Source organism: Lepidochelys kempii, chromosome 15, assembly GCF_965140265.1.
Source record: "Lepidochelys kempii isolate rLepKem1 chromosome 15, rLepKem1.hap2, whole genome shotgun sequence".
Taxonomy (NCBI): domain Eukaryota; kingdom Metazoa; phylum Chordata; order Testudines; family Cheloniidae; genus Lepidochelys; species Lepidochelys kempii.
In genome coordinates, this window is record NC_133270.1 from 27,016,108 (window position 1) to 27,039,977 (window position 23,870).

Consider the following 23,870-nt stretch of genomic DNA (forward strand, 5'->3'; position numbering starts at 1 on the left):
TATAGTTTGTTTAAAAAATTAATAATTTTACTTCATATTATTGTAAATGTTTTTCTTTAACACAACATTTTAATCATTATGTATTTCAGAAAATATTAGCAAAATGGCTGGAACAAGGAGCCCGAAATCTTGAATTAACTGATAAGGTAAAGTATCAGGGGGGTAGCCGTGTTAGTCTGTATCCACAAAAAACAAGGAGTCCAGTGGCACCTTAAAGGCTAACAGATTTGTTTGGGCATAAGCTTTTGTGGGTAAAAAACCCACTTCTTCAGATGCATGGAGTGAAAACTACCTTTTCTAACTTTACTAATTTTAACTCTGTGAATCTGAAGTGTTTTTTTACCCACAAAAGCTTATGCCCAAATACTTTGTTAGTCTTTAAGATGCCACCGCACTCCTTGTTGTTTCTGATAAGGTAAAGTATATTTATGCTGAAAAAAACCTTGTATTTCTACACTTGTACTGATAGTCTCACTAATTTCTAATATTTTGGTTAGGTAAATTGGCCAGAAAATGGACTTCAAATGGCAGAGGTGTTTTTTACAAGTAAAAATCCAGGTGAACTGGGCCTGGCATCTTCCTGGCGTTGGATTCCCTTGGTAAGGAGTATAGTTAATTGATAACACTACGTTGCTGACTAAATATTTACATTACTGGGACAGATCTTAACATGTAGTCTTTTTATAATATGATTGCTAAGACCCAGTAATAGCAATCAAATACATTCTTTTGGTGAAGGAAGACTAATTTTAGGGAAATGAGGAATTAAGTTCCTATCTTCCTTTGTCTTATCTTTTAGCCGTGTTAACAAAATGTCCTTTTTGCTAGCCTTAACACATTTGCAGTTCCGAAATTGGGATGTAACATGTCTCTCCCTAGCCCATAAGGTGGCAGGGGGGGGAATTACTTATAGCATGTCAAAGTTCCTGACTGATCTTCTCAACAATATTTACAACAAATCTTTTGACACATTCTGAACTTGTTTGTGATTATTCAAACCAAATCAATTATGGTAGCTCTGACAGTTTGTTTGTTGCTGTCTCTTCAGCAATACAACATATTTTTGCAGTTTCAGTCACTTTTATTGTGTTAGTCTCTGAGGTGCCACAAGTACTCCTTTTCTTTTTATTGTTTTGTGACAAATCATAACACTTAGCAAATTCCTGTGTTCAATAAAGTTGAGAATCTCACTCTTGCCATAAATCCCTATATATGAAGGTTGTAAATATACTATAGTACAATTTTGTATAGTACCTGCAATATAACATTACTACAGAACAATTTATGGCTTTAAAAAAAAAAAACACATTATCAGGAGGACATAAACCTATTAGCAAGACATGGAAGGCTACCGTGTGGTGAGTGCTCACCAATCAGGTTCAGGGACCAACTCAGGCACACAGATATTAATGATGGACAGCAATACAAAATTGTCAGATAGAAATAAAAAGGGAGTTCTTCTTCCCCTCTTCTAGAGCCTTCTGGGTGCAGTGAAGAGGGACGATATGGTGTTTGCTACTCTCTCACCAGCATCTTTTTGTTTTGAATCCTACTCCTAGATTAATAATTCTGGTATCTGTCAGCTTTTCTTAGCAGCAGCATGAAATTGACATGGTTCTTGAGAGTGTCACTGTAGAAAGAGAAGGCCCTGAAACATAAATTCTTGTATCAGAGGCCCAGTCTAAGGCCTGAAGCCTGAATCAAAGTAAAGCCTGAACCAAAGTACTTCCAGGCAGTGATAAGCAAAGCTGGGCTGTGAGCCAGAGGCAGGTCCCACTCACAGAAGTTGGCAAGAAAAGGTTGTTCGAGGCATGTGCACACACACACACACTAACTGCTAATGAGAGGAACTTGTGCCAAGACGGTGGCAAGACACTCCACAGACATAACAAGGAACAGGCAGGTATATCTTAAAGACAGGGTCAAAAGGACAACATGATGGATAGATTCATTTGAACTATGATGAGTAATCAGTCCCACAAAGATATAAAAGTAGGTCCCAGAGCGCATATCTTTGACCAGCCTAGGGGGCAGTGGAGTGTCTTGCCACTGACTGAGCTGTGTCCATTGCCAGAGTCGTAGTATGCCCTGTAGAGGCTATAGGGAACTATTACTATGCTTCATTTGACAATAAACCTGGCTCAGGTTCCTTCGTACCTTACTAGAGTCTGGTTTTTGGGGGTTCTCTCGGGGTCTGCTATGTTAGCTATCTGCACAGAGCTGGAGCAGCACACAGAGGGAGCACACACGCAGCCAACTGTTATCATCAAACAAGAGCGGAGCACCACACCGGTAGCTACCGACAGTCACTGCTGACTAGAAATGGTGAAACTAATTAGTCTTGTTTAACTTGTTGCTGTTTGCCAAAGTTCTGGACCATGGCAAAGGCAATGAACATGCCTATTTGTAGAGGCAGAAAGTGACACTGAATTGGCTTACTCTTTCAAATGTAAGCTGAATGTATCTCGACAAAAGAAAGACAAACTTAGTAGATTTTAAGCTTTCATTAAAACAAATATTCCACAGAATTAGGACTTCCCCCCCCTCCTCCCCATGCAATGGGGGTGTAGGCGCAAGTAGCTTTTTCAAATCATGGGTTAGTCCATGCAAATAAAAGTAAATTTATGTAGGTTATAGTCATATGTATTCTATAGATACAGTAGCACCTGTAAATATGGTGGGACAGGTGACAAGAAATAAAGCGCAAAGCAAACCAACTGCTCATTGCAAAAGCTGAAAATGTGGAAACTATCAGAAGAACACAGTAATTGTCAGAGCTGCTGTCTTTAAACCGTCTGAGCCCTACATGTTAAATGCTCAATGAAAAGCAGATGAATTGTCTCTTGCCGCTCCTGATATGTCCCCTTTTCAGACTATGGGCTGACTTTTTAAATTGTATGTTTTTTATGAAAAAAATAGCAGTTCTACGAAGACCTTCACATAATACGCAAACTTCAGACAATTATCAATAAGTTCCTCAGGAAATTTTTCTCTGATGTTTCAGAAGTGTGGTGATTGTGAAGAGGTGCATCGGTTAAAGAAGCTGGTGAATGATTTACAAGAATTGGTAGATCTCTACAGAAAGTACAGCTGCAAACTAGCGCTGTGTGATTTTGAAAAGGTAGTATTGCAGGCTTATTAAAAATAATATCTGAGAACTGTCTGTATGGTTGGCACGTCATAAAAGTCACCGAGCCAGAATAGTTCTGTGGATTATTGAGCATAGGATTTCAAGCCAATAATCCCTGCTCTGACACTTGACTTTTTGGTTTGAGTACACTTTATGGCATGTACAGTACACTCAGCTAGCCTGGGTATAAATACCAGCTTAGATGGTGAGGCACTGCTTAAGTGTGTAGACTACAAACACGCCAAACCTTTCTACAAGCCCGAACACTGCCTCCCACGTCTACAGTGCTATTTTTAGCAGTCTAGTGTCCCGCAGCCTCCCCCCATCCAGAACTTTTCACTGCTGCACGTAACTATGCACCAGTGTGGACACAGCCCACGTTTAACTGCAGCATTGGCCACCCTCCTGCATCAACAGGTGAGTGAACTTGATGGGGCCAGCAATGAAAAGGACAGTCCCAGTAGCAAGGGAGGGAGACACTCACCAAACAACAATAGGTAGTGCCTCCCCCTGGGAATCTGAGGCACCCATTGGCCGGCTGTGGGAGAGGAGTGCTGATTGGCCAGCATTTCCCAGAATTTAGCCCAGTTCAGGGGCCATGTGGAGCCTCTTTTGGCTCTGTGCCAGCAGCCCACTCTACTGCTCAAACTAGGAGTAAGAACCTAGCCTGACAGATGTTGTGGGTCTAGCCAGTCAGCTGTTTAGGGGGGGTAAGGGATGAGGTTCTTCCTATATGCCCATTAGCAAAGAATCAAGGAGTTTTCCTTGCAGCACTTTCAAGCCACAGTGGGTTGAGTAGGAACACACTTGGTACCTCTAGTCAATTGCTGCTGACTCACCAGCATGGCACCTCCTACTGGTCAGTCCAGGAATGAACTTATCTAGCTCAGGAGCACCCTCCTCTGGCCAGTTTCTTCCTGCCCTTACCTGCCCCTCTGCAGTCCCTTTATCTCCACCATGTATAGGCCCCACATTCCTCCTGGACCACAGTGCCCCTTACCTTGGGGTGCTGCCCCTCACCCAGGGAACCCCACTCCCCTGAGACCACCTCACCTCAGTGACCCACTGCCAGTCCTCATCTAGCCCCTTTATTCAGGGGCAAACTGCAGTCTGCAATGGCCACTCACCATTGGCTAGGGGGTTGGACCTGCTGCCTTTCCTTGCAGCCCCAGTACCTCCTTAGGCCTTCCTGTCAGGCCTCAGCCTGGGAGGTCACCAGGCCTGAGCTCCCCAGCTCAGCTTTCCCCTTCCCCAGCACTGCTCTGTTGAAGGTACCCTGTGCTCCCAGTGCAGTCCTTCCTCTCCTAAGGCTGGAATGAGACTGCCTGCCTCCTAGCTCACAGCCCTTTTTATACCAACCCTACCAGGCCTGGATTGGCTGCTACCTGCCTTCACCTGATTGGCCTCTTGGGGCAACTCTTTCCCAGAGCTGGTTTTAACCCCTTTCTCCCCAGAGCGGGGTGCTCGCCCCTCTACAGTACCTAACAGGAGTTGTTTATTCATCGCAACTTGCGTTGGGTTTCTAGTGCAGTTAAGAGAATACTGTGAACGGTTCCCAGAGGTAAAAGACCTGGGATTTTGGTACTGGGCCTCAGGCTCAAGTGATAGGGTGAGACCTAGTGGCCTTTGCGGTCCAAGGTCAGACCTTGTGACCCTTGAGGGCCAAGGTCCTCACCCTACTACACCCTCTGTCTCCCTCTTGGTGGGGAGGGTGATGAGACTTGGAGCTCAGGCCTGAAAGATTGGCTGAGTAGAGCTTACCCTGTCTTATGGGTTATGTAGTAAGGAGCCCTGTAACCCCTGCACTGGAACCTATTAAATGCCTGGTATAAGAGAATATGGGTGATGGGCAGGTAGCGCCCCTCCATTGTGTTAAAGTTGTGACCTGCTGCTTAATTCCATGCATGTGTCTGTCCTCATTTTGCCACTGTATCCATACCAAGTAGCTACATGTACCCTACATGCTGCTGCAAGTGTAGACAAGGCCTTTGACTTTGGGTAGATCATTTAATCTTGCTGTGCCTTGCTTTCCCTATACATAAGAATGGCCATACTGGATCAGACCAAAGGTCCATCTAGCCCAGTATCCTGTCTTCAGATAGTGGCCCCTGCTAGGTACTTCAGAGGGAATTAACAGAACAGGTAATCATCAAATGCTCCATTCCCTGTCACCCATTCCCAGCTTTTTGGAAACAGAGGCTAGGGATCCCATCCCAGTGAATAGCCATTGATGGACCTATCCTCCATGAATTTATCTAGTTCTTTTTTGAACCCTGTTATAGTCTTGGCCTTCACAACATCCTCTGGAAGAGAGTTCCACAGGAATAATAATATTAAACCACCACAAAAGGGTGTCATGAAGTATGTTTATTGCATGGAAATGCTTTCAAGATATAAACTGCTATATATATGTGATTAGGCATCGTCCCTTCCCCTATTAGTTTACAGTTTCTGATAGTGTCTATTGGGTGACACTACAAGCTTGTAGTGGAGGAGAAATCAAAAGTTTAGCTCAACACAAGAAGGCTTTGTGGAAGAAGTCTGTAGGGGGGTTGGTTTTCTTTGGGCTGGGCAATGAACGTTAGGGCCTGAAGCTTTTCCTTATACTTCAGTGGGCATTGGATAAGGCCCTTAGAGAAATGAGGGAAGAATGCTGTTCGTTGTGCTACTCTAACATGCTCTGGAGCTTGTGTTTTTGAAAGTGTTTTTCTGCCCCCTAGGAGAATGCAAGTACAATAGTATTCCGCATGTTTGATAAAGTTTTGGCACCAGAGCTCATTCCATCCATTTTGGAGAAGTTTATAAAGCCATACATATGGGAACATAATCTACAACAGGATGAACTTCTCTTGCAGTATATAAAGGTATCCATTTTCCCTCCCTTTTTAAAGGGATGTTATTTTAGGCAAGAAGTCAAGGATGATTGTTTGCTATATACTCTTACAATTTAGGGCCAGCTTCTGATATCCTTGAATGAAAAAATCTGGTCCTTAGTATTGTTTAAATTATGGAATGCTCCTGCCATAATTCTGAATGTTTAATATTAAACTTTATTTATCAAAATACTCAGGACTTGCTAGAACGTTGTTGTACACGATCTACATCCGTGTTTGAAACTGCGTGGGAGGCAAAGGCAATAGCTGTCATTGGCTGCATATCTGATACAGATGTAAGTACATTAAATAAATGTACAAATGGATTTTAAGCTTGTTTATTATGTTATGAATGAAAAAATTATGTTTATATTCAAGAACAGAATACATTGCGTGGTAGGAGTAAGGGATGGGCCAAATACCGTCCTGCATTTCAGTCAGTCCTAAGAGGATTCTTTGCTTCATCTGGTGCCTTTTCCCTTTCCCTTTAGTTAAGGCTGGTTTTTTTTCTGCTTTCCCGCTGTCCTGGGTAGTTATACAAGTGGCCTTTTGCAAGGTGCAGAGCACCCTCGATTTTCATGATTTCAGGGGGGGAATCACAGTGGTTGCCATTTTGGAGAGCATCCAGTGTGGTTGTGCATTGCATTATCATTGAGCTACCAGGATTACCTCAGTCACCATGGCTTTGTAGTTTTAGGTTTATCTTTTAGAAGAGTTGTTTCATTATCAGCAATTCTTTTTCTCGTATAATACAATGTTAAGGTACATATACATTTTTTGAAGCATTGCAGGAGCAACTTCCTGAGTCTTTTAGTAATCTAACAACAATTAGACCTACCTTCAAGAACTTTATACAACCTTGGAGCACACCTTGCATGATTTAATATTTTATTTAAAATTTTTGGAAGAAGCTCTCTAATCCCTTTTAATAAGGTTGCCAAAAGACAGAAACGTAGAAAAAAATAAAGCACACATCTTAGAAAACTATAAAAATATAAAACACAGCTATAACATCAATGGGAGTTCTGCATGTGGAACTCTAATAGAATTGGGCTATAAATTATTCTGGTAGTTTGAAGGCTTTCAGGGTGTGTCTGTGTTGTGTAAAACTTGGGGATACCTCCTTGTATGAATGGAGTTTGGGAAGGGAGAAACCTTCCGTATCTAACTGAGTCATGGGTAAACTATACTTGAAGGATTTTTATAATATAGAGGTTTGTTTTCATAGAAATTTGGATTTCTTTGCAGCTGATATTTGATGCAGTACTGCAGATAATGCATGGTGCTGTGGTGCCTTGGAGTGCCGCTGTGGAGCAGCTAGTGAAGCAGTGTTTGGAAATGAAACATGTCAAGTAAGGGAACATTACTTAACTCCTAACACCTATCTCTTCAAAATCTTGTAAGCTACTTTACTCTTTTTTTGGTTTGTTTTTTCTTTCAATTAGAATTCAGGGTAGAACTCTTTTACCTTTATTTTTAAAAAATTATGCAGTAAGAAGAAGCAAAGCTATTAATAATAGTGACACATCTATTTGTAGAGTGAAGTTATTGCGGGAAAGTTCCAGACTGATGGAGATGAAGAAGCTGTTACGGGGCTATGGAATAAGAGATACTAATCTTTTAAAGGACAAACAGATGATAATGGTAAGTGGAGAGATACTATTTTTATTTATATTTTTACTTTGCTTCTATAATATATATTCAAATAAAGATTACTAGGCTGCACAAGGCTTTGAGTATTTTGACAAGACTTTAGGGGCCAGACTTTGAAAAGCTCTTAGCACCCAGCAGCTCCCATTGTTCTGTTATTTCTTTTGAAAAGTCTGGCCTCTTCCTTTAGATAGTCTAAATGAGAGCCGAGCTCTACTGAAAAAAATCAGACCACACAAAGACAATCCAGAACAAGTAAAAATAAAATCAGCAAAGTAAATGTAACTTTTAGTCCTCATTCTCCTGCTTTTGGGAGACAGGATAATTTAAGAACTACTAAAATGGCTTGTTGGCTGGATTAGAAGTGAGCATTTGTAGTCTACTGTTGAGACATGTTCAGAAAGGTGCTTATTAGTTCTTTCCATTGTTTAATGCTACCACAGGCTATTATCCTGTACAAAGGAACCAAACACAAATAATATGAATGAGATGGTTACAAAAGAAAGAAAATGTAGTCCTGCATTTTCTAATCCAAATGGGATTTTGTAACTACCTGTGGTTTGGTGCACTGTCCTTTTTCTTAATGAGATGCTTGGTAAAGAAAAACTCTATTCAATACAGATCTCTGCAAAGTATTTGAAAAGCAGTCTTAGTCTGTTTCCTACCCCCACCCGCCCCAATGCATCATCGGCAATTCTCAGACAACTAGAGATTAGATCTTTAGCATTTCTCATGTCCCTTGGGCTCTGTCTACACTTATGGCGAGGTGTAGAATACAGACACTGAACACACATGTGGCCATGGTCACTGGAGGCCTATAGTGAGAATGCTTAATCAGGCAAACTGCAAAGAATAGGGCAAACAACCTCAAGACTGGTGGTTTATTCTATAATTAGGGCCCCACCAAATTCATGGCCATGAAAAATGTGTCACGGACCATGAAATCTGGCCTCCTCCTGTGAAATCTGGTCTTTTGTATACTTTTCCCCTATACTTACAGTTTTCATGGGGGAGACCAGTGTTTCTCAAATTGGAGGTCCTGACCCAAAAGGGAGTTGCAGGGGGTCGCAAGGTTATTTTAGGGAGGTTGCAGTACTGCCACCCTTACTTCTGCACTGCCTTCAGAGCTGGGCAGCTGCAGAGCAGCGGCTGTTGGCTAGGCACCCAGCTCTGAAGGCAGTGCCCCATCAACAGCAGTGCAGAAATAAGGGTGGCAATACTGTACCATGCCACCCTTACTTCTGCGCTGCTGCCTTCAGAGCTGGGCAGCCAGAGAGTGGTGGCTGCTGACTGAGGGCCCAGTTCTGCAGGCAGCAGCGCAGAACTAAGGGTGGCAATACCATACCATGCCATCCTTTAATGTGGATAAATGTAAAGTAATGCACATTGGAAAAAATAACCCCAACTACACATACAATATGATGGGGGCTAATTTAGCTACAACTAATGAGGAAAAAGATCTTGGAGTCATCATGGATAATTCTTTGAAGACGTCCACGCAGTGTGCAGCAGCAGTCAAAAAAGCAAACGGGATGTTAGGAATCATTAAAAAAGGGATAGAGAATAAGATGGAGAATATCTTATTGCCCTTATATAAATCCATGGTACGCCCACATCTTGAATACTGCATACGGATGTGGTCCCCTCATCTCAAAAAAGATATACTGGCATTAGAAAAGTTTCAGAAAAGGGCAACTAAAATGATTAGGGGTTTGGAACCGGTCCACTATGAGGAGAGATTAAAGAGGCTAGGACTTTTCAGCTTGGAAAAGAGGAGACTAAGGGGGGATATGATCGAGGTATATAAAATCATGAGTGGTATGGAGAAAGTGAATAAGGAAAAGTTATTTACTTGTTCCCATAATATAAGAACTAGGGGCCACCAAATGAAATTAATGGGTAGCAGGTTTAAAACAAATAAAAGGAAGTTCTTCTTCACTCAGTGCACAGTCAACCCGTGGAACTCCTTGCCTGAGGAGGTTGTGAAAGCTAGGACTATAATAGGGTTTAAAAGAGAACTGGCTAAATTCATGAAGGTTAAGTCCATTAATGGCTATTAGCCAGGATGGGTAAGGAATGGTGTCCCTAGCCTCTGTTTGTCAGAGGGTGGAGATGGATGGCGGGAGAGAGATCACTAGATCATTACCTGTTAGGTTCACTTCCTCTGGGGTATCTGGCACTGGCCACTGTCGGTAGACAGGATACTGGGCTGGACGGACCTTTGGTCTGACCCAGTATGGCCATTCTTATGTTCTTACTTCTGCACTGCTGCTGATGCTGGCTCTGCTTTCAGAGCTGGGATGCCCACCATCAGTCACCGCTCTCCAGCTGCCCAGCTCTGAAGGCAGCGCTGCCGCCAGCAGCAGTGCAGAAGTAAGGGTAGAAGTACCGCTACCCCCCCCCCCCCCGCACATGAAAACCTTACGACTGCCTCTCCCCCACATCTCCTTTTTGGGTCAGGACCCCTACAATTACAACACCGTGAAAATTCAGATTTAAATAGCTGAAATCATGATTTTTTTATTTGTTTTTTAAATCATATGACCATGAAATTGACCAAAATGGACCATGAATTTGATAGGATCCTATCTAATTAGATTTTACCAAGCCAGTAACTAAATAGCTTCCGTAATGCTTACTGGTTATCAAGAAGCCAAAATACAGTTCTCTTTAAGCATTCCAACCTTTGGCTCCCCTCCAGACAGTCAAGTCTAATATAGTGAGGGTTACTGAAAGCCTTATTTGCCATATATGAAGTTCTACCAATCCCAAGAGATCCGATACATTACCTACCAGGTCAGTGAATATTTCAGATCTTACCCACGTACATGCTTACAGCCCATCCTTATTAACTAAATCTAAAATTTATTAATAAAAAGTACTGTGATGGTTAAAGATCATTATACATACAGATATGAATACAATTCTTAGGTCAGTTTCATAGCAGAAGTGGTGAGGTTGCTGATTTGTAAAAATCCTTCTAGAATCAATTTAAAAGGTTATAGTCCAATAGGCTGTCCATGTGCATAGTTTTTTCAAATTCTTCCTTGAGAAATTGCAGAGATAATCCCAGACCTGGAGACCTCAGTCTTGTGACTTAGACTTTCCGTGACAAAATTTAAGCAGAACTGAGATAAAACAGGATCAGGTACGACTTCCTTTCTAGTGGAAGCAAGCTGTGGTCACAGCAGGGCTTCCTTGGCTGAAGAATAGGTAATGTATATTGTTGCTTTGAAGCTAATTCCTATTTCCTAGGCTTACACCAGAAACTAGTTGCATTCATTAGCACAGCATTTCCCAAACTGTGTTCCACGGAACACTGGTGTTCCACACAATGTGAATAGGTGTTCCGTGAAAGAATCTAGAATTTAATTTTGACCCTTGCACTTGATTTTTGTACTACTTTATACGTGCTTTCCAGTTAGAAATTGTTAGTTCAAGTTATTTTAAATTTGTATTTTTGCTTTGTTTTATAAAATAAAATATATTTGAGCATAAATAACGCAATTTTTTATTTGAAAATCAAACGACTACAAAATAATATAAGTGTTCCGTAATAGGCTAAAAAGTGTTCCGTGGCCAAAAAAGTTTGGGAAACGCTGCATTAGCATAAGACAATTAACCATCAGACAGTTCACAGGTAGTCTACTACAAATTTCAAAGACAAATGAAGACAATTATATTACACCACACGTTCCATCTAAATATTAATATCCCCTTTTGATTTCTGAATCAATAGAATATAGTCATGAAACATCATTGACAGGAACAGAAGTTTAGCATCTGCAAGCTAAATTAGATCACATTGTTAAACTTCTAAGAAGATATCGGTAAACACAGATAAATACAATTAGTATCTGTTCTTAATTCTCTAACAATACAGGCCTACATTTCAAGGACTGTAGTCTATTTAACATGGCTTTTCTAACTATCCACAAAGAGTGGCCCTGTTTACCATTTCAGTACTCTTCTAATATGTCCTAAAGGTTATGTTTGGGTCATGCAGCCTGCTGGTTGTTTTAACCCTTGCTGGCTCAGCATCACAGCCCAGCTAAGACGGGTATAAATAGCAGTGTAGTTGGTGAGGCACTGCTTAGGCAAGTAAAATCCAGATGCACTAGAACTTTACGGTATGTACCCTGCATGGCTCTCTACATGCCCAGGGACTGCCTCTCACATCTACATTGCTATTTTTAGCAGCGTAGTGTACTGCTGCCTCCCTGATGCCAGAGCTTTTCCCTGCTGTAATGAAAGGCTCCAGCATTGGGGAAAACCTCAGGCAGGGAGTCAAGGCCCTGGCAGTTCTACTTCTAAACATTTCCAGCAAGATTTAGTATCCATGTCTGTTTTCTTGTTTCAGAGACTCGTGAAATACATTCTTAAACAAGATACCCCTACTTCTTTGGAAGATGCTTTGAACATTGTAGCAGCATACATGTTGCCAAGTGTGGAAGTCTATATTTTGAGGATGGTGGACCTGATTGATCAAGATAGGGTATGAAAGTTTTAATAGTCATTTGATCTCTACATTTAAAAATACTTGGGGCCTATTTTTCAGAACTGTGCACAGTTACTGCAGTTTGACAAACATCTGTGTATGCAATTCATTCAATCATACTACTAACACTGGTTGTAGCCAGTATGATAGTATTGAAAATCAAGCCTATATATATAGACTAAGATATGAGTAAGTTAAATTTATCATGGTTTTCCATGAACTAATGCATAGTCACTGAAAGCATGTGTACACTACAGAAACTACCATGTTTTGACATAAAGTGTAAAACATGGTAAATCCTCCTTCATTCACTGCCAGAAAGGATGAAAACAGTGTATGCTAAAATAAGGTATGCTAGAAATCTTCTAAGAAGCTTTTCTGCAGTTGCTGTTGAGTGTGGTTGACTTTCTCCAAGCCAGCAAGAAAAAAAAAAGTCATTTCTGGCTTGGCAGAATTGCCATATTTGACACAAAAAGAACAGGAGGACTTGTGGCACCTTAGAGACTAACCAATTTATTTGAGCATAAGCTTTCGTGAGCTACAGCTCATTTCATCGGATGCATACCGTGGAAAATACAGAAGATGTTTTTATACACACAGACCATGAAAAAATGGGTGTTTATCACTACAAAACCAGTCAGTTTCCATGTTTTAAAGAGAGCCTAAGAGTTGGAGTATGTCACAAACCATTTTTTGTGGGAAGGGGTATTGAGCAACTCTACTAGCACAAACACCCTCCTTCTGCATCCCTGTGACTAGCAAGTGGTTTCCTCTTCTGCAGAGCTTTCTGACTGGACATTTTAGGTCACAGTTCACCAAAGCACTTAAGCATATCCTTAAGTCCTATTGATGTTAGTGGAGCTCAGGAATGTGCTGAACCTTCAGCATGCATTAGTAGGGAATTCAAGGCTTTAGTACTGCTGCATTATGATAGGAGACTGTTTAGTCATTGAATTGCTGGTCACCTTTATCTATGATTTAAGGCTAAGATTTTGTCATGGTTATTTTTAGTAAAAGTCACGGACAGGTCACTGGCAATAAACAAAAAATTCATGGAAGCCGTGACCTGTCTGAGTCTTTTGCTGCTGCAGCTCCATGGTTTCCCCCGCCACCGTGGTGACGGAGAGTTGTGAGGTTCCCCTTCTGCCTGCGGCAGCTGGAAGCTCCAGGGTGAACGTATTTCCCAAAGAGAAAATGGGACGCCCCGAGCCACTCACCAGAGGTTTCCCCTTTCCCCCGCACAAGGCTGTCACCTATCACTGGAACCTTGAGGAGGTTTCCCCTCTGTTACTGCTGTCACTGGAACCCTGCCAGGGCCCCGCTGGCTGCCAGCCCCAGAGTCCCACAGCCCCTGCGGCTGATGCGGAGAATGTCAGGGAGATCTCTGAAAGTCATGGATTCCGTGACTTCCATGACCTCCGTGACATAAAGGTAGCCTTATCTATGATTATTCTTGCATATCAGGATCTGGGTCTAGGATATTCCTCCCTGTAATGGACCTGCAGTGTGGTAGGCTCCTCTAACTGAGGAAAGGAACCAGACAGGCCCCCTCCAAAGTACAGTTTCTTACCTTAAAAATCTGAAAGTCACTTTTTCAACACTAGCCAACTTCTGCTATTCCACTTTCTTACCAGCATGTGGTAATAAAAGTAGTCATACTTGTGTAGTGCTGTAAATGTAGAAGCATTGTACAAATGCTATCTAATCAACAGTTTTGCAAGAACTCTTAAAGAAATTGCTTTTTTCTTTACCTATTGTAATTATCAACAAATAAACTTGCAGTTTAGCTGCCCTCAGATCTCTGAATCAAAGGATCTACACATGCTAAAAACTATTCTGGGATGTTAGCGAGTTTGTATGTTATGGCAAACTGTCTGTTCTATAAAAGGAGAAAGTTAATAGACTCCCCAAGTTGTAAATTGAACTTAAAAAGTCTCTCATCTGGTGGGGCACCATTATAATGTCAGACAGTAAAGAGATGAGATAATATGCATAAGATAACTGACAAGAAAATTCAAGTTCTTTCAACAGCAAATACTAAGTCTTGTCAAACTGTTTTTGACTTATACCTTTTTGTTTTCAGGGAGAGGAATCTCTAAACTTATTAAAATCTCTGCCTCTTGCTGACGCTGAGAAAGTTGCAGAGAGATTGTCTATATGGGCAAGACTGGTATTACAGAAAGAAGCAGATAATTCTGAAGAGGTACTAACTAATTTCACTTCACAAAATACATGTACGTTGATCATTCTAAATGCTGCTTTTAGCACACGTAGAAAAAGAGGGTGATTAATGGAGAATTGGTAAAAGCTAATGTACCTTTCAGAGATATGAAGGTGAATATCTTTTGCTTTCTGTATCCATTCATCCATTTGTAAAAAAGCAAATGATGTAAGGTAAAACCACTTTGTCAGAAATGTTCCCCATATTTTTGAGGCACATTTCATCTTGGTACAGAGACCTGCATAGTTGCCTCCCATGAGTATTAATTAAATTACAAATGTAAATCCTAATTTGGGGCAGTTGCTCAAAAGGCATTAGACTGGGATTATTCCCATTCTCTATTCAGTTTAGCCTCTCAGACATGCCTGGCTCTCCAGGTTTCAAACGCTGTCTGACCTGCAGACTTTCAATACCAGTGGCTGACAGCCACGTGTGGTGTGTCTGTTGCCTGAGGGAGAGACACCTTTCCCAAAAGTCCCCACTGCAAGAAATTCACAGCGAGGACAAGGAAGGCTAGGGACCTTCAACTAAAACTATTAATGATGAAGAGATCCCTCTGACCTGGCTCCGACCCCAAGTCCAGGACACCTCCTCACCAGTCCTCACCTGCAGGTAAGGTCCTTGGTCCTAAAAAAGCCACAAAAAAGTGGTCTTGCTCTTCGCCACACCATGATTCACCTCCTAGAACGTGATCTCCGACCACAAAAACTGCCCCAGTACCGATGGCATCAAGAGCTCTGGACTGTGAGGCACCGGGGCCGTCCGGTACCGAGACATCCCGAGGAGCAAAAGACCTGGTGCAGTCTAGCTCTCATAGGAGCAAAACTAAGCCTCCTAACTCAACTCTGAGGGAACCAAACAAACCTCAGGCACAGAGTAGCGCTATGGCCCACACTCTAAATTCATACCCAAGGTCACCTCCCTCTTCCATCTCAACGAACCCATTTACTTACCTGTATTCTTTCCCACGCTGCACGCAGATAACAGGGAGGCATTCCTCCACAAACTAGACATTCGCAGAGCGCTGGCGTTCTATGTAGAGAGAACAAAAATATTCAGGAAATCGTCCAGGCTATTCATATCCACAACAGAACGATCAAGAGGCCAAACCATTTCCAAACAGAGACTTTCTAAATGGATCTCTAATTGTATCCAGTTTTGTTATCAAAATTACAATCTGCAAGTTCTTCTGGACTTCGCACACCCTCCTACAGCTATGTCCACATGGATAGCCTTTCTCAAAGACGTATCCATCATTGATATTTGTAAAGCAGCGACCTGGGCATTGCCCCATACTTTCATCAAACATTATGCCCTGGAACAGCAGTCAGCTGCAGATGCTCACTTTGGACTATTGGTGCTCTCCACCATGTATACATCAACTCCGAAGTCCCTTCTCTCCACCGAGGGACACTGCTCTTCGGTCACCTAAAGTGGAGTGCCCACAGGGACAATCCGCGAAGAAGAAGAGAAGGTAACTCACCTTGTGCAGTAACTGAGGTTGTTCGAGATGGTTGTCCCTGTGGGTGCTTCACTACCCACCCTCCTCTGCTCTACTTTGGAGTTTCAGCTTGATCCTCTGGGGGTAGAAAGAAGGAACTGGGTAATGGTTGGTTGCATGTGCGGGGTAACCGCTCAGAGTGGCACAAGACGGCTGCCGTGCGTGTGTGATCAACTGGGGCACTGCTACCACGAGTCTCTGACTAGAAGTACAGGGCACCAACACACCTAAAGTGGAGCACCCACAGGGCCTCGAAGAACCTCAGGGCTTGTCTATGCTACTGCGCAGGGTTGATCTAAGATAAGCAACTTCAGCTACATGAATACCGTAGCTGAAGTCTACGTACTTAGATCTACTTACCGTGGTGTCTTCACTGCGGTAAGTTGACAGCTGACCGCTCTCCCGTTGACTCCGCTTGCACTTTTCATTCTGGTGGAGTACCAGAGTCAACGGGAGAGCACTCAGCAGTTGATTTATCGTGTCTATATTATTGCAACCCCCGCTGGATTGATTGCTGCCCACCGAGGGGTGTTACAAGATGAGTAACCTTCTCTTTCAATACTTGCAAGTTATGGATATGCACTTTCACTAGTAAGAATAAAATGTATTTTAAAAATGGCTATTCTAGGCTCTTGATTCTGTTTTTGTCTAACTAAATTACCAGGTTTGTGTTGTGTTGTTTTTTTGTTTTGTTTTTGTTTTGTTTTTTCAAATCTCATTTATAATCCAGTAAATTGCTGTGACTATGGTAAATAATTTTGGTACTACAATGTTACATGTACAAAGTATACATATTTGTATTATTGAATTTCTGTTTCCTTTGCTTTTGGATTCATTAAAATAAATCCTAGAAAAATAAGTAGTCTTGACCATGTCTTCACTATAATGAAAGCTTGAGAGGTCTCTACCTGACATTGGTAGTAATGTCTGAATATTGCCTATATTAGATGTAATTGTGATGGCAGCAGAATTAGTTAATCTGAGCTGTATACCTAAGACTATTTACCTACAAAAGGCCAAATGAAATATTAACTTATCACTATTTTTTTTCCAGCGCAAAACACAAATGTGTATAACAAAGACACTTGTGGAGGTTCTTAAATTCCTGCTTAGCATTCAGAAAGGTAAATTGTAACTTACCCCTTTATGTATTGTCCCAGTAAGTAGCTCAATAAGTAACTATTTTTCCTATCTTACAGAAAATCCTCTGAAGGAAGATGAATGTAAAGCAAACTTAAAAATGTTTGAAACACTTGCTAGCTTGCAGGTAAGTATTTTATAGTTACAAGAAATTAAAATAAGTTTGAAATTACCCTGAGTAATGTTGTTAAATGATGCATTTTTAAAAATCCATCCTATTAAAATGTAATTTTAGCTACTATTTTACTATGTTCTCTGTGTGTAATAGTGACTTACAAATAAATTTAAAATGTTCAAATGGCTATGGATGATGAAGATTGATCGAGAGATTTTGTCATTTAAAATATTTCCATGCTAGTATTTTAAGGAATATAAAGCAGAGTGGATAAAATAAATATATATATATTTTAAAAAATATACATTAACCCTGATTTTATTTACATTAAATATGTTTCTCTTTTTTACTTTTAAACAGGTTTATTTTTAATTTGAAATTATGACAACCTATGTTAAGACCTAAACTTAGTATAACTTAAATTTAATAAAACTAATGTGCTGCATCAATAAGCCCTCCTCAAATTTTTATGAGTTAAAGGCTTCTGATTATTTAATATATACAGAATCAGGGGGAAAATATCAGCTCAAATTTTATTAAATGTCTCAAATGTCATATACTATATTCAGTATCTATATTATTTTCAGTCTTTACAAAGATGTTGGTATTTACATTTTTTCAAATGTGAATACTTCCAGTTTCTGTTGTGTAGAAATGATTTTGCCTTAATTACTTTTCGTTGCAGTTTAGCTAGCAGGTGCAGAGAGAACACTTTTAATTTAATTCCAATTTCCATCTAAATGCAGCTTGACAGAAGTTGTGAATAAAAAATCATATAGTAAATAAGAAATGTGACTCCCATTTCTAACACAATAAAAATCGTAAAAATTAAGAATTTTGAATAAATGTATCTTGAGCTTTATAACTGCTTAAATAAATATGTATAGATATAGTATATCCTCCTGGTTAGCAAAAAGTGAAGTGTGAAACTTAGTGTAAAAACTAAATTTAGTTGCAAATCAATGAGAATGAACCTTTGTTTGGGAAAATAGCCCAAGAAAACAAAATTAAAATGGATTTAAATCAAGGTTTCTTGCTTGCTGATTTAAATCAGTCCATCCTGGTCTAAAGTTCCCTGGGCATATGTTGTTGGTGGCTGAAAAAAATTCATACCACTTAATCTTGAGTTAGGGCATATCTACACGGTGCAGCAAGACACATGCTCGGAGTATGATTCTTAGGATTCTTACTAGTCAGGAATTGTGGTCTAATGGACAGAGAACCTTAATGGTACAATTTTAAATGGTCTTACATTAAAGAACACCAGGGAACTTTTATTGTGCACTTTCAGGGTCGCAGGGTTTACACAAACCAATTAATGCATAACTCTTCAATGTTCTTTAGAAATCACACCTCCATAATGCGCATTGCCTTGTTGTGTAGACATGCCCTTAGTGGTGTTGATGTTCACCATTACTTTTATGGCATGCTCCAAGCTAGTCACTGCCTTGTTAGCAGTGACTTGCCCAAAGCCATGCTGTGAGTCATTTGCAGAGTTGGGATTAAAACTCAGAAATCTTTTCCTGTTTTCTGTTAATGTGCTCTGTTCCAGTCTCCTTCTAGTGTAGCCTATAGGGCTAGCCTGCTTGCTTGCGTATATATATATATTTTTGTGGTTGTAATTGTTCGTTTTATTATTATAGGTTTATATTAAAGTAGTTTGGCTGTAATGCAAGGGACCTACAGGCCATATCCTGTATGTTGAGCTAAGGCAAAGTGAGCAAACATACGTTTGGGATTAGATAAATAGTAATAAGTTAAGCATAAGGTTCATATATGGCTGTAACCTTTAACTTAAATAGATAAAGGATGCATTAAAGTAGGCTGGCTTAGGGAGCTTTCTGAAGTTCATGCCCTTGGTAAACAGATACACCACAAGGAAAAAACCAAAATAACCGGAAAAACAAAAATAACCAATGTAAAACTAATTTAATATTATTAATATGTAGGTATATGTTATTCATACATACAAACATACCCACCTATAAAGTGTACCCCAACATTTTGGTGGGTAAGAAAACTAAGTTTGGTCATGGAAGAAGGGCTCAAGCACCCATGCCCTATAAGAGGGGTGACCCACCATGCCAAGAGGCATCTAAGCGTCTAAGCTGCTTCTTCTAAGTTTTGTGTTTCTGAGCTTCGGAGCTTGTTTACTAAGTTTTCTAAGTGCCAAGCTTCTTTGTTCTTAGTTTATTAGTCTGTTAAGTTTTAGTTTTAAGTTTTAAGTCAGTTAGGTAAAATTCTAAGTTAGCTTCAATAGCTTTTAGCTCTCTAGCTTCTTCTAAGCTCTGTATCCCCCACTCAAAAAGTGAGAAACCTGAGGCAAGGCTGGAACTTTGTAAAAACTTAAACAAAACAAATTTCTAAAGTAAGTCACATGAGTAAGAAAGTTCTGTTCTATTATTTTACTTTTTGTTGCAGGAGGATTTTGATATCTTTATTTCAGTCAAGGATTATGGGAATCATTTGTTGATGTCTCAGCTCCTTGAAGAGCACATAAAAGCCTATGAAAGTATCCAATCCATGGCAAAATCTAGAAAAATGCAAGCAACAAATTCCAAAGATGACAGTAAAACAAAGAACCGTTCCACTGAATCAAGACTTTACAGACTAGCTTTGCTTCTGCAAAGGACAGAGCAAGAGTTGGGGGCAAAGCTGGCACTGAGGTCATTAGATGCTGGAAAAATTGAAGAGGCACTAAAGATATGCAGGTAAAATTTCAGAAGAGTTTAGGACTGGTTAGCATTAAGGTAAGAAAAAGTATGCAGTAAACTATTTCTGGTACTCTGCAATAGTAGCTCTGGTAGCTGTAATGCAAAGGCAAGACTGACTAGAGGGAAGAGGAGCCGCACAGCAGATCCACTTAAGCAATATACTGTGTTGTGTACAAGATTGCAAGAGTAGGTTCACCTTGGATTGTTTGGAGCCTCCCCGTGTGTTTTTCCATGACATGGTTATTAATGCCATCCTCTTTACTAAGGCTAGGTCTACACTAAAGAGTTAAGCGATGTAGATGAGTCGACCTAGGAGCGTGAAAAATTTGCACCCTTGAGCGACATAGTTAAGTTGGCCTAACCCCCAGCATAGACAATGCTACGTCAACAGAACTATTCTTCCATCGACTTCGCTACCACCTCTCGGGGAGGCGAATTAACTACAGCAACAGCAGAACTCCTTTCCTTGCTGTAGAGAATAGCTACACTGAAACGCCACCGCAGCGCAGCTGGAGCACTGCAGCTGTGCCCCTGCAGCTTTCCTAGTGAAGATAGCCGAGGTGAAGGATCTCGGTAACACAGCTGAGTGAGGGTGTGTATTTTAATTATAGCAGTTTAATACTGTTGTACTGGATGAAGAATCATTCAAGTAGACAATATTAGCCAGCCACTATATATAGCTGAGCTTCCTGAGTCCCATGAATACAGGGAAACCATCCAAACCCTAAGCTATCCTGCTTTTGGTAGCTGAAACTCTTTAATCAACACACCTGTTTAGTTAGGGCCCTCAGTTACTTTTCAATTATCTTCCTGAAAGTGGCACAAAATGGAAGTTAAACTAAAATAATTTATAACTAATTTCACAACAGTCCGTAGTTATAGACAAGCACTTGTCCTTTTTCTTGCATATCAGTTTATTCAGATTTCAGGACCAGCAGCACCACCTATTGGTGAGCTAATTCACTTCTTAGATTTTGTTGGATTAATATTAATACCTCAAAAGAAAGACAAGTTATGAGTTTGATCTTAAATAAAAATCTAACATTAATTTTCCCTTTTTTTCATTAAAGAGATTTATATGAACATCACTGTAATGAACAAACAGGGAAGTTGCTGTTTTTAGCTTGCCAAAAGCTTTGTCATATGTTGGGAGCTGACGTTCCAATGATCACACCTAAAGGACTGAACTTTCCAGCAGTGATAAATGAGATGGCATGCCAAGCAGCTACAATATGCAGTCCAGGTAATCCAGTATCATAGTTTCTTATTTGTGTTCATGATGAAATCTAGATTTTCAGACAAATCACTTTTCTATGAAATCTGAAAACAAAAAGTGAATTTCTATGCATGCATACCTCTGTAAAAATGGGTGACACCAGATGGTGATTTTCTTTATAATAGAGAATATATAACTTACATAAAAGAATGACAATAACTTTAATTTCTCACAGATCTGTTATTAGATTCTCTGGAGCTATGTAAATATACATTGGCTGCTAAGGAAATTTACGGGCAATGCCAAATAGAAAACTATGGATTTATAGCAAAGGTAACATCTTCCAATTTAAACAATTTGAGGCTTAAATTTTTCTTTTACAATGGTTTATGAAATATTCACTGTTTGTGCATCTTTGTCAGCTTGCCGAGGAATATCTAATCATAGATGCTAATTAGCTACTGCCATCCAGACCTAAATGATATATTATCAACTCCTCTGCCTCATGTCTCCTATATCCCAGAACAAAAACGATTATATCTTATATTATGCATCTTGTCTTGCCAAAACATCTGTTTGGGTACCATTATTAATACTCTTAATGTAATGTCTATTAATTTCTGTTGCCAAGACAGCTTGAAATCATAGAACACTGATTCTGAAAAAGCTTTTACAAAAAGTGGTCAGGTTATACAATGATATGTATGTGGGCGGTTAGTTTTTTGATAAATATATGTAGAACTTGGGGACGCTCCCATCAGTTAACAACTTTAAGATACCATTCAAGAGTTTGATCTATCCCTTTGTTACTGTTTTTGTTGTTTGTTGAGGGCCAACAGCAGTTTGGGCTGCGCAAAATGTAAGGATCTTACAGTCTAACTAGCATAGACCAAACAAGTGGAACAAAAAAAGGCACTTATGGCCTGGTGCAAAACTCACTGAAGTCAATGGGAATCTTTCCACTGACTTCAATGAGCTTTTGATCAGCCCCTGATTTGGGATTCGAGAGTCCAATCTTAAATGGTTAATTTTCAGTTCCATTTAGTTCTTGTGAAAACTAATATTAGAAAATGCAAATGTTCTCTGGAATGCTAACAATAAATGAATACACTTTAATGCACTGGTTAGTATTTTTCAAAAAATAATGCACATGGAAATTGTGCCTGAAACACATATACAGGAGCAGCTGGCCAACCTCCATTAATTCAATGGAGAATTAGTTGAGATTAAATATATGGGATTGAAAATTCAAAACAAAAACACAAGATTTTTGTTTTTTGTTTTTAAAAGCCAAATTAAAAAACATCTCCCTTTCAAAATTAGTGGGCGTTATGCCCACAAAAGAAGTAGGGAATGTCTTTCATTCCCAGTGCCCAGCAAAAACAAGTATCTTGAGGACATATTTTCAGACATGAGCATCTTTTCTTCCTAAATTTGGAAACTTGATCTGTAATGTCATGCAATTTATTAGTTTTACAATCATGCATACTTTTTAGCTGATAATACCTTTATGGAACTTTACATGCATTTTATTACCTGTTCATATTTTTTGCAATGTGTTAATTTAGGCAGCATCTTTTGGAGCTGATAAGGATCCTTATGAAGAATGGACTTACGATGATTTCTTTAGTGAAGATGGAATAGTTCTTGATCCACAGATGGCGCTCCCGGTTGCATATGAAACTATTTCTTCCCTTGTGCCTGTTGCTGGTAATCTTTATTCCTTAATGTTATGAGTTAGTGTACAGTCTTTATCCCATTTCATATTAAACTGTTTTTAGGTAGGAATATATACATAATTCAGTACACAATTTTTTTGAAACCGATATCATTCCCCAGTCTTCCCCTAACAAAGGTTTTTGATAACTTCAGCAATTATGAATAGACTTTTGCATTGTATTAGGTGTTGTCAAGAGACTTACATTTTCAGTTATGCATCAGAAACACTGAATATTCTAAAACTATTTATTTCTTGTGTAGAATGGTAAATATACACTTTCATTTTCTTAATATTTCATTGTATAAATATTTCATTTTTTATCTATAAGCATTCTTGGATAGGGTCAGATCTATTTATAAATGATATACTAATTGACTAGTAAGCTGAAAATCAAACTTTCTGAGTATGAAGGAAATTGTGTTTGGCTGTGGTGGTTTTGGTTTTGTTTTTTCCCTCACATGGGAAAATGTCTGAGATCTACAGTCCCATCCAGGCAAAGGAATTTACACATAGCTCCAGCAGGGTTAATGGAAACAATCTATTTATATTTCTTCAGGCATAGATGAGAAAATGGTTCCCCTCTTACGAAGTAACATCCAGTTATACACAAGAAAATCACAGAAAAGATCCTAGCTCTTACAGTCAGAACGGGGCACTAATTAATTTTCTAGCTTTATTTTTGTATTGGTTTCAAAGTATAATATTTTAATAGTAATTTCCAATGTTTATAACTTTGCTAAGATCTTAGTGCACTGCTCACAAACATTTGTCTCATTTGCAGATAACAAGATGTATCCTTTGGACTCTGTAAGCTTGGCAAACTGTCCATTTATTAAAGGTACTATGAAGACATAGTAAAAGCACAAGAGTAAAATACTCTAAAATGTTACTAAGTGTTTAATTTAATCCCACAAAAGCAAGAACATACCTATTTAATGCTAAACAATTGGTTAAGTCTTCCCACTAATATGGAATATTTATACCCATACATGGCCACAACCCTCTGTTATAAACTACAGCTGAGGACCACTAAAAAACAGTGCACAACACAGCTTTTAATTTAGTTACCGGTACTGACTGTATTGTAACTAT

General features: G+C 39.7%; 1 protein-coding gene across 1 annotated transcript in view; it reads left to right on the top strand.

The window, feature by feature from the left end:
* The window catches only part of KNTC1 (kinetochore associated 1), a 74,842-nt gene that overhangs the window by 17,772 nt on the left and 33,200 nt on the right, over positions 1-23,870 (top strand). Inside the window, exons 22-37 of the mRNA XM_073313054.1 lie at positions 90-146; positions 498-599; positions 3,005-3,121; positions 5,851-5,994; positions 6,201-6,299; positions 7,252-7,355; positions 7,542-7,647; positions 12,014-12,148; positions 14,235-14,354; positions 16,928-16,997; positions 17,073-17,140; positions 19,550-19,839; positions 20,913-21,085; positions 21,294-21,391; positions 22,627-22,768; positions 23,560-23,616. Of these exons, the coding sequence (XP_073169155.1) occupies positions 90-146; positions 498-599; positions 3,005-3,121; positions 5,851-5,994; positions 6,201-6,299; positions 7,252-7,355; positions 7,542-7,647; positions 12,014-12,148; positions 14,235-14,354; positions 16,928-16,997; positions 17,073-17,140; positions 19,550-19,839; positions 20,913-21,085; positions 21,294-21,391; positions 22,627-22,768; positions 23,560-23,616 (1,882 nt within the window). The remainder of the gene's footprint in view (positions 1-89; positions 147-497; positions 600-3,004; positions 3,122-5,850; positions 5,995-6,200; positions 6,300-7,251; positions 7,356-7,541; positions 7,648-12,013; positions 12,149-14,234; positions 14,355-16,927; positions 16,998-17,072; positions 17,141-19,549; positions 19,840-20,912; positions 21,086-21,293; positions 21,392-22,626; positions 22,769-23,559; positions 23,617-23,870) is intronic.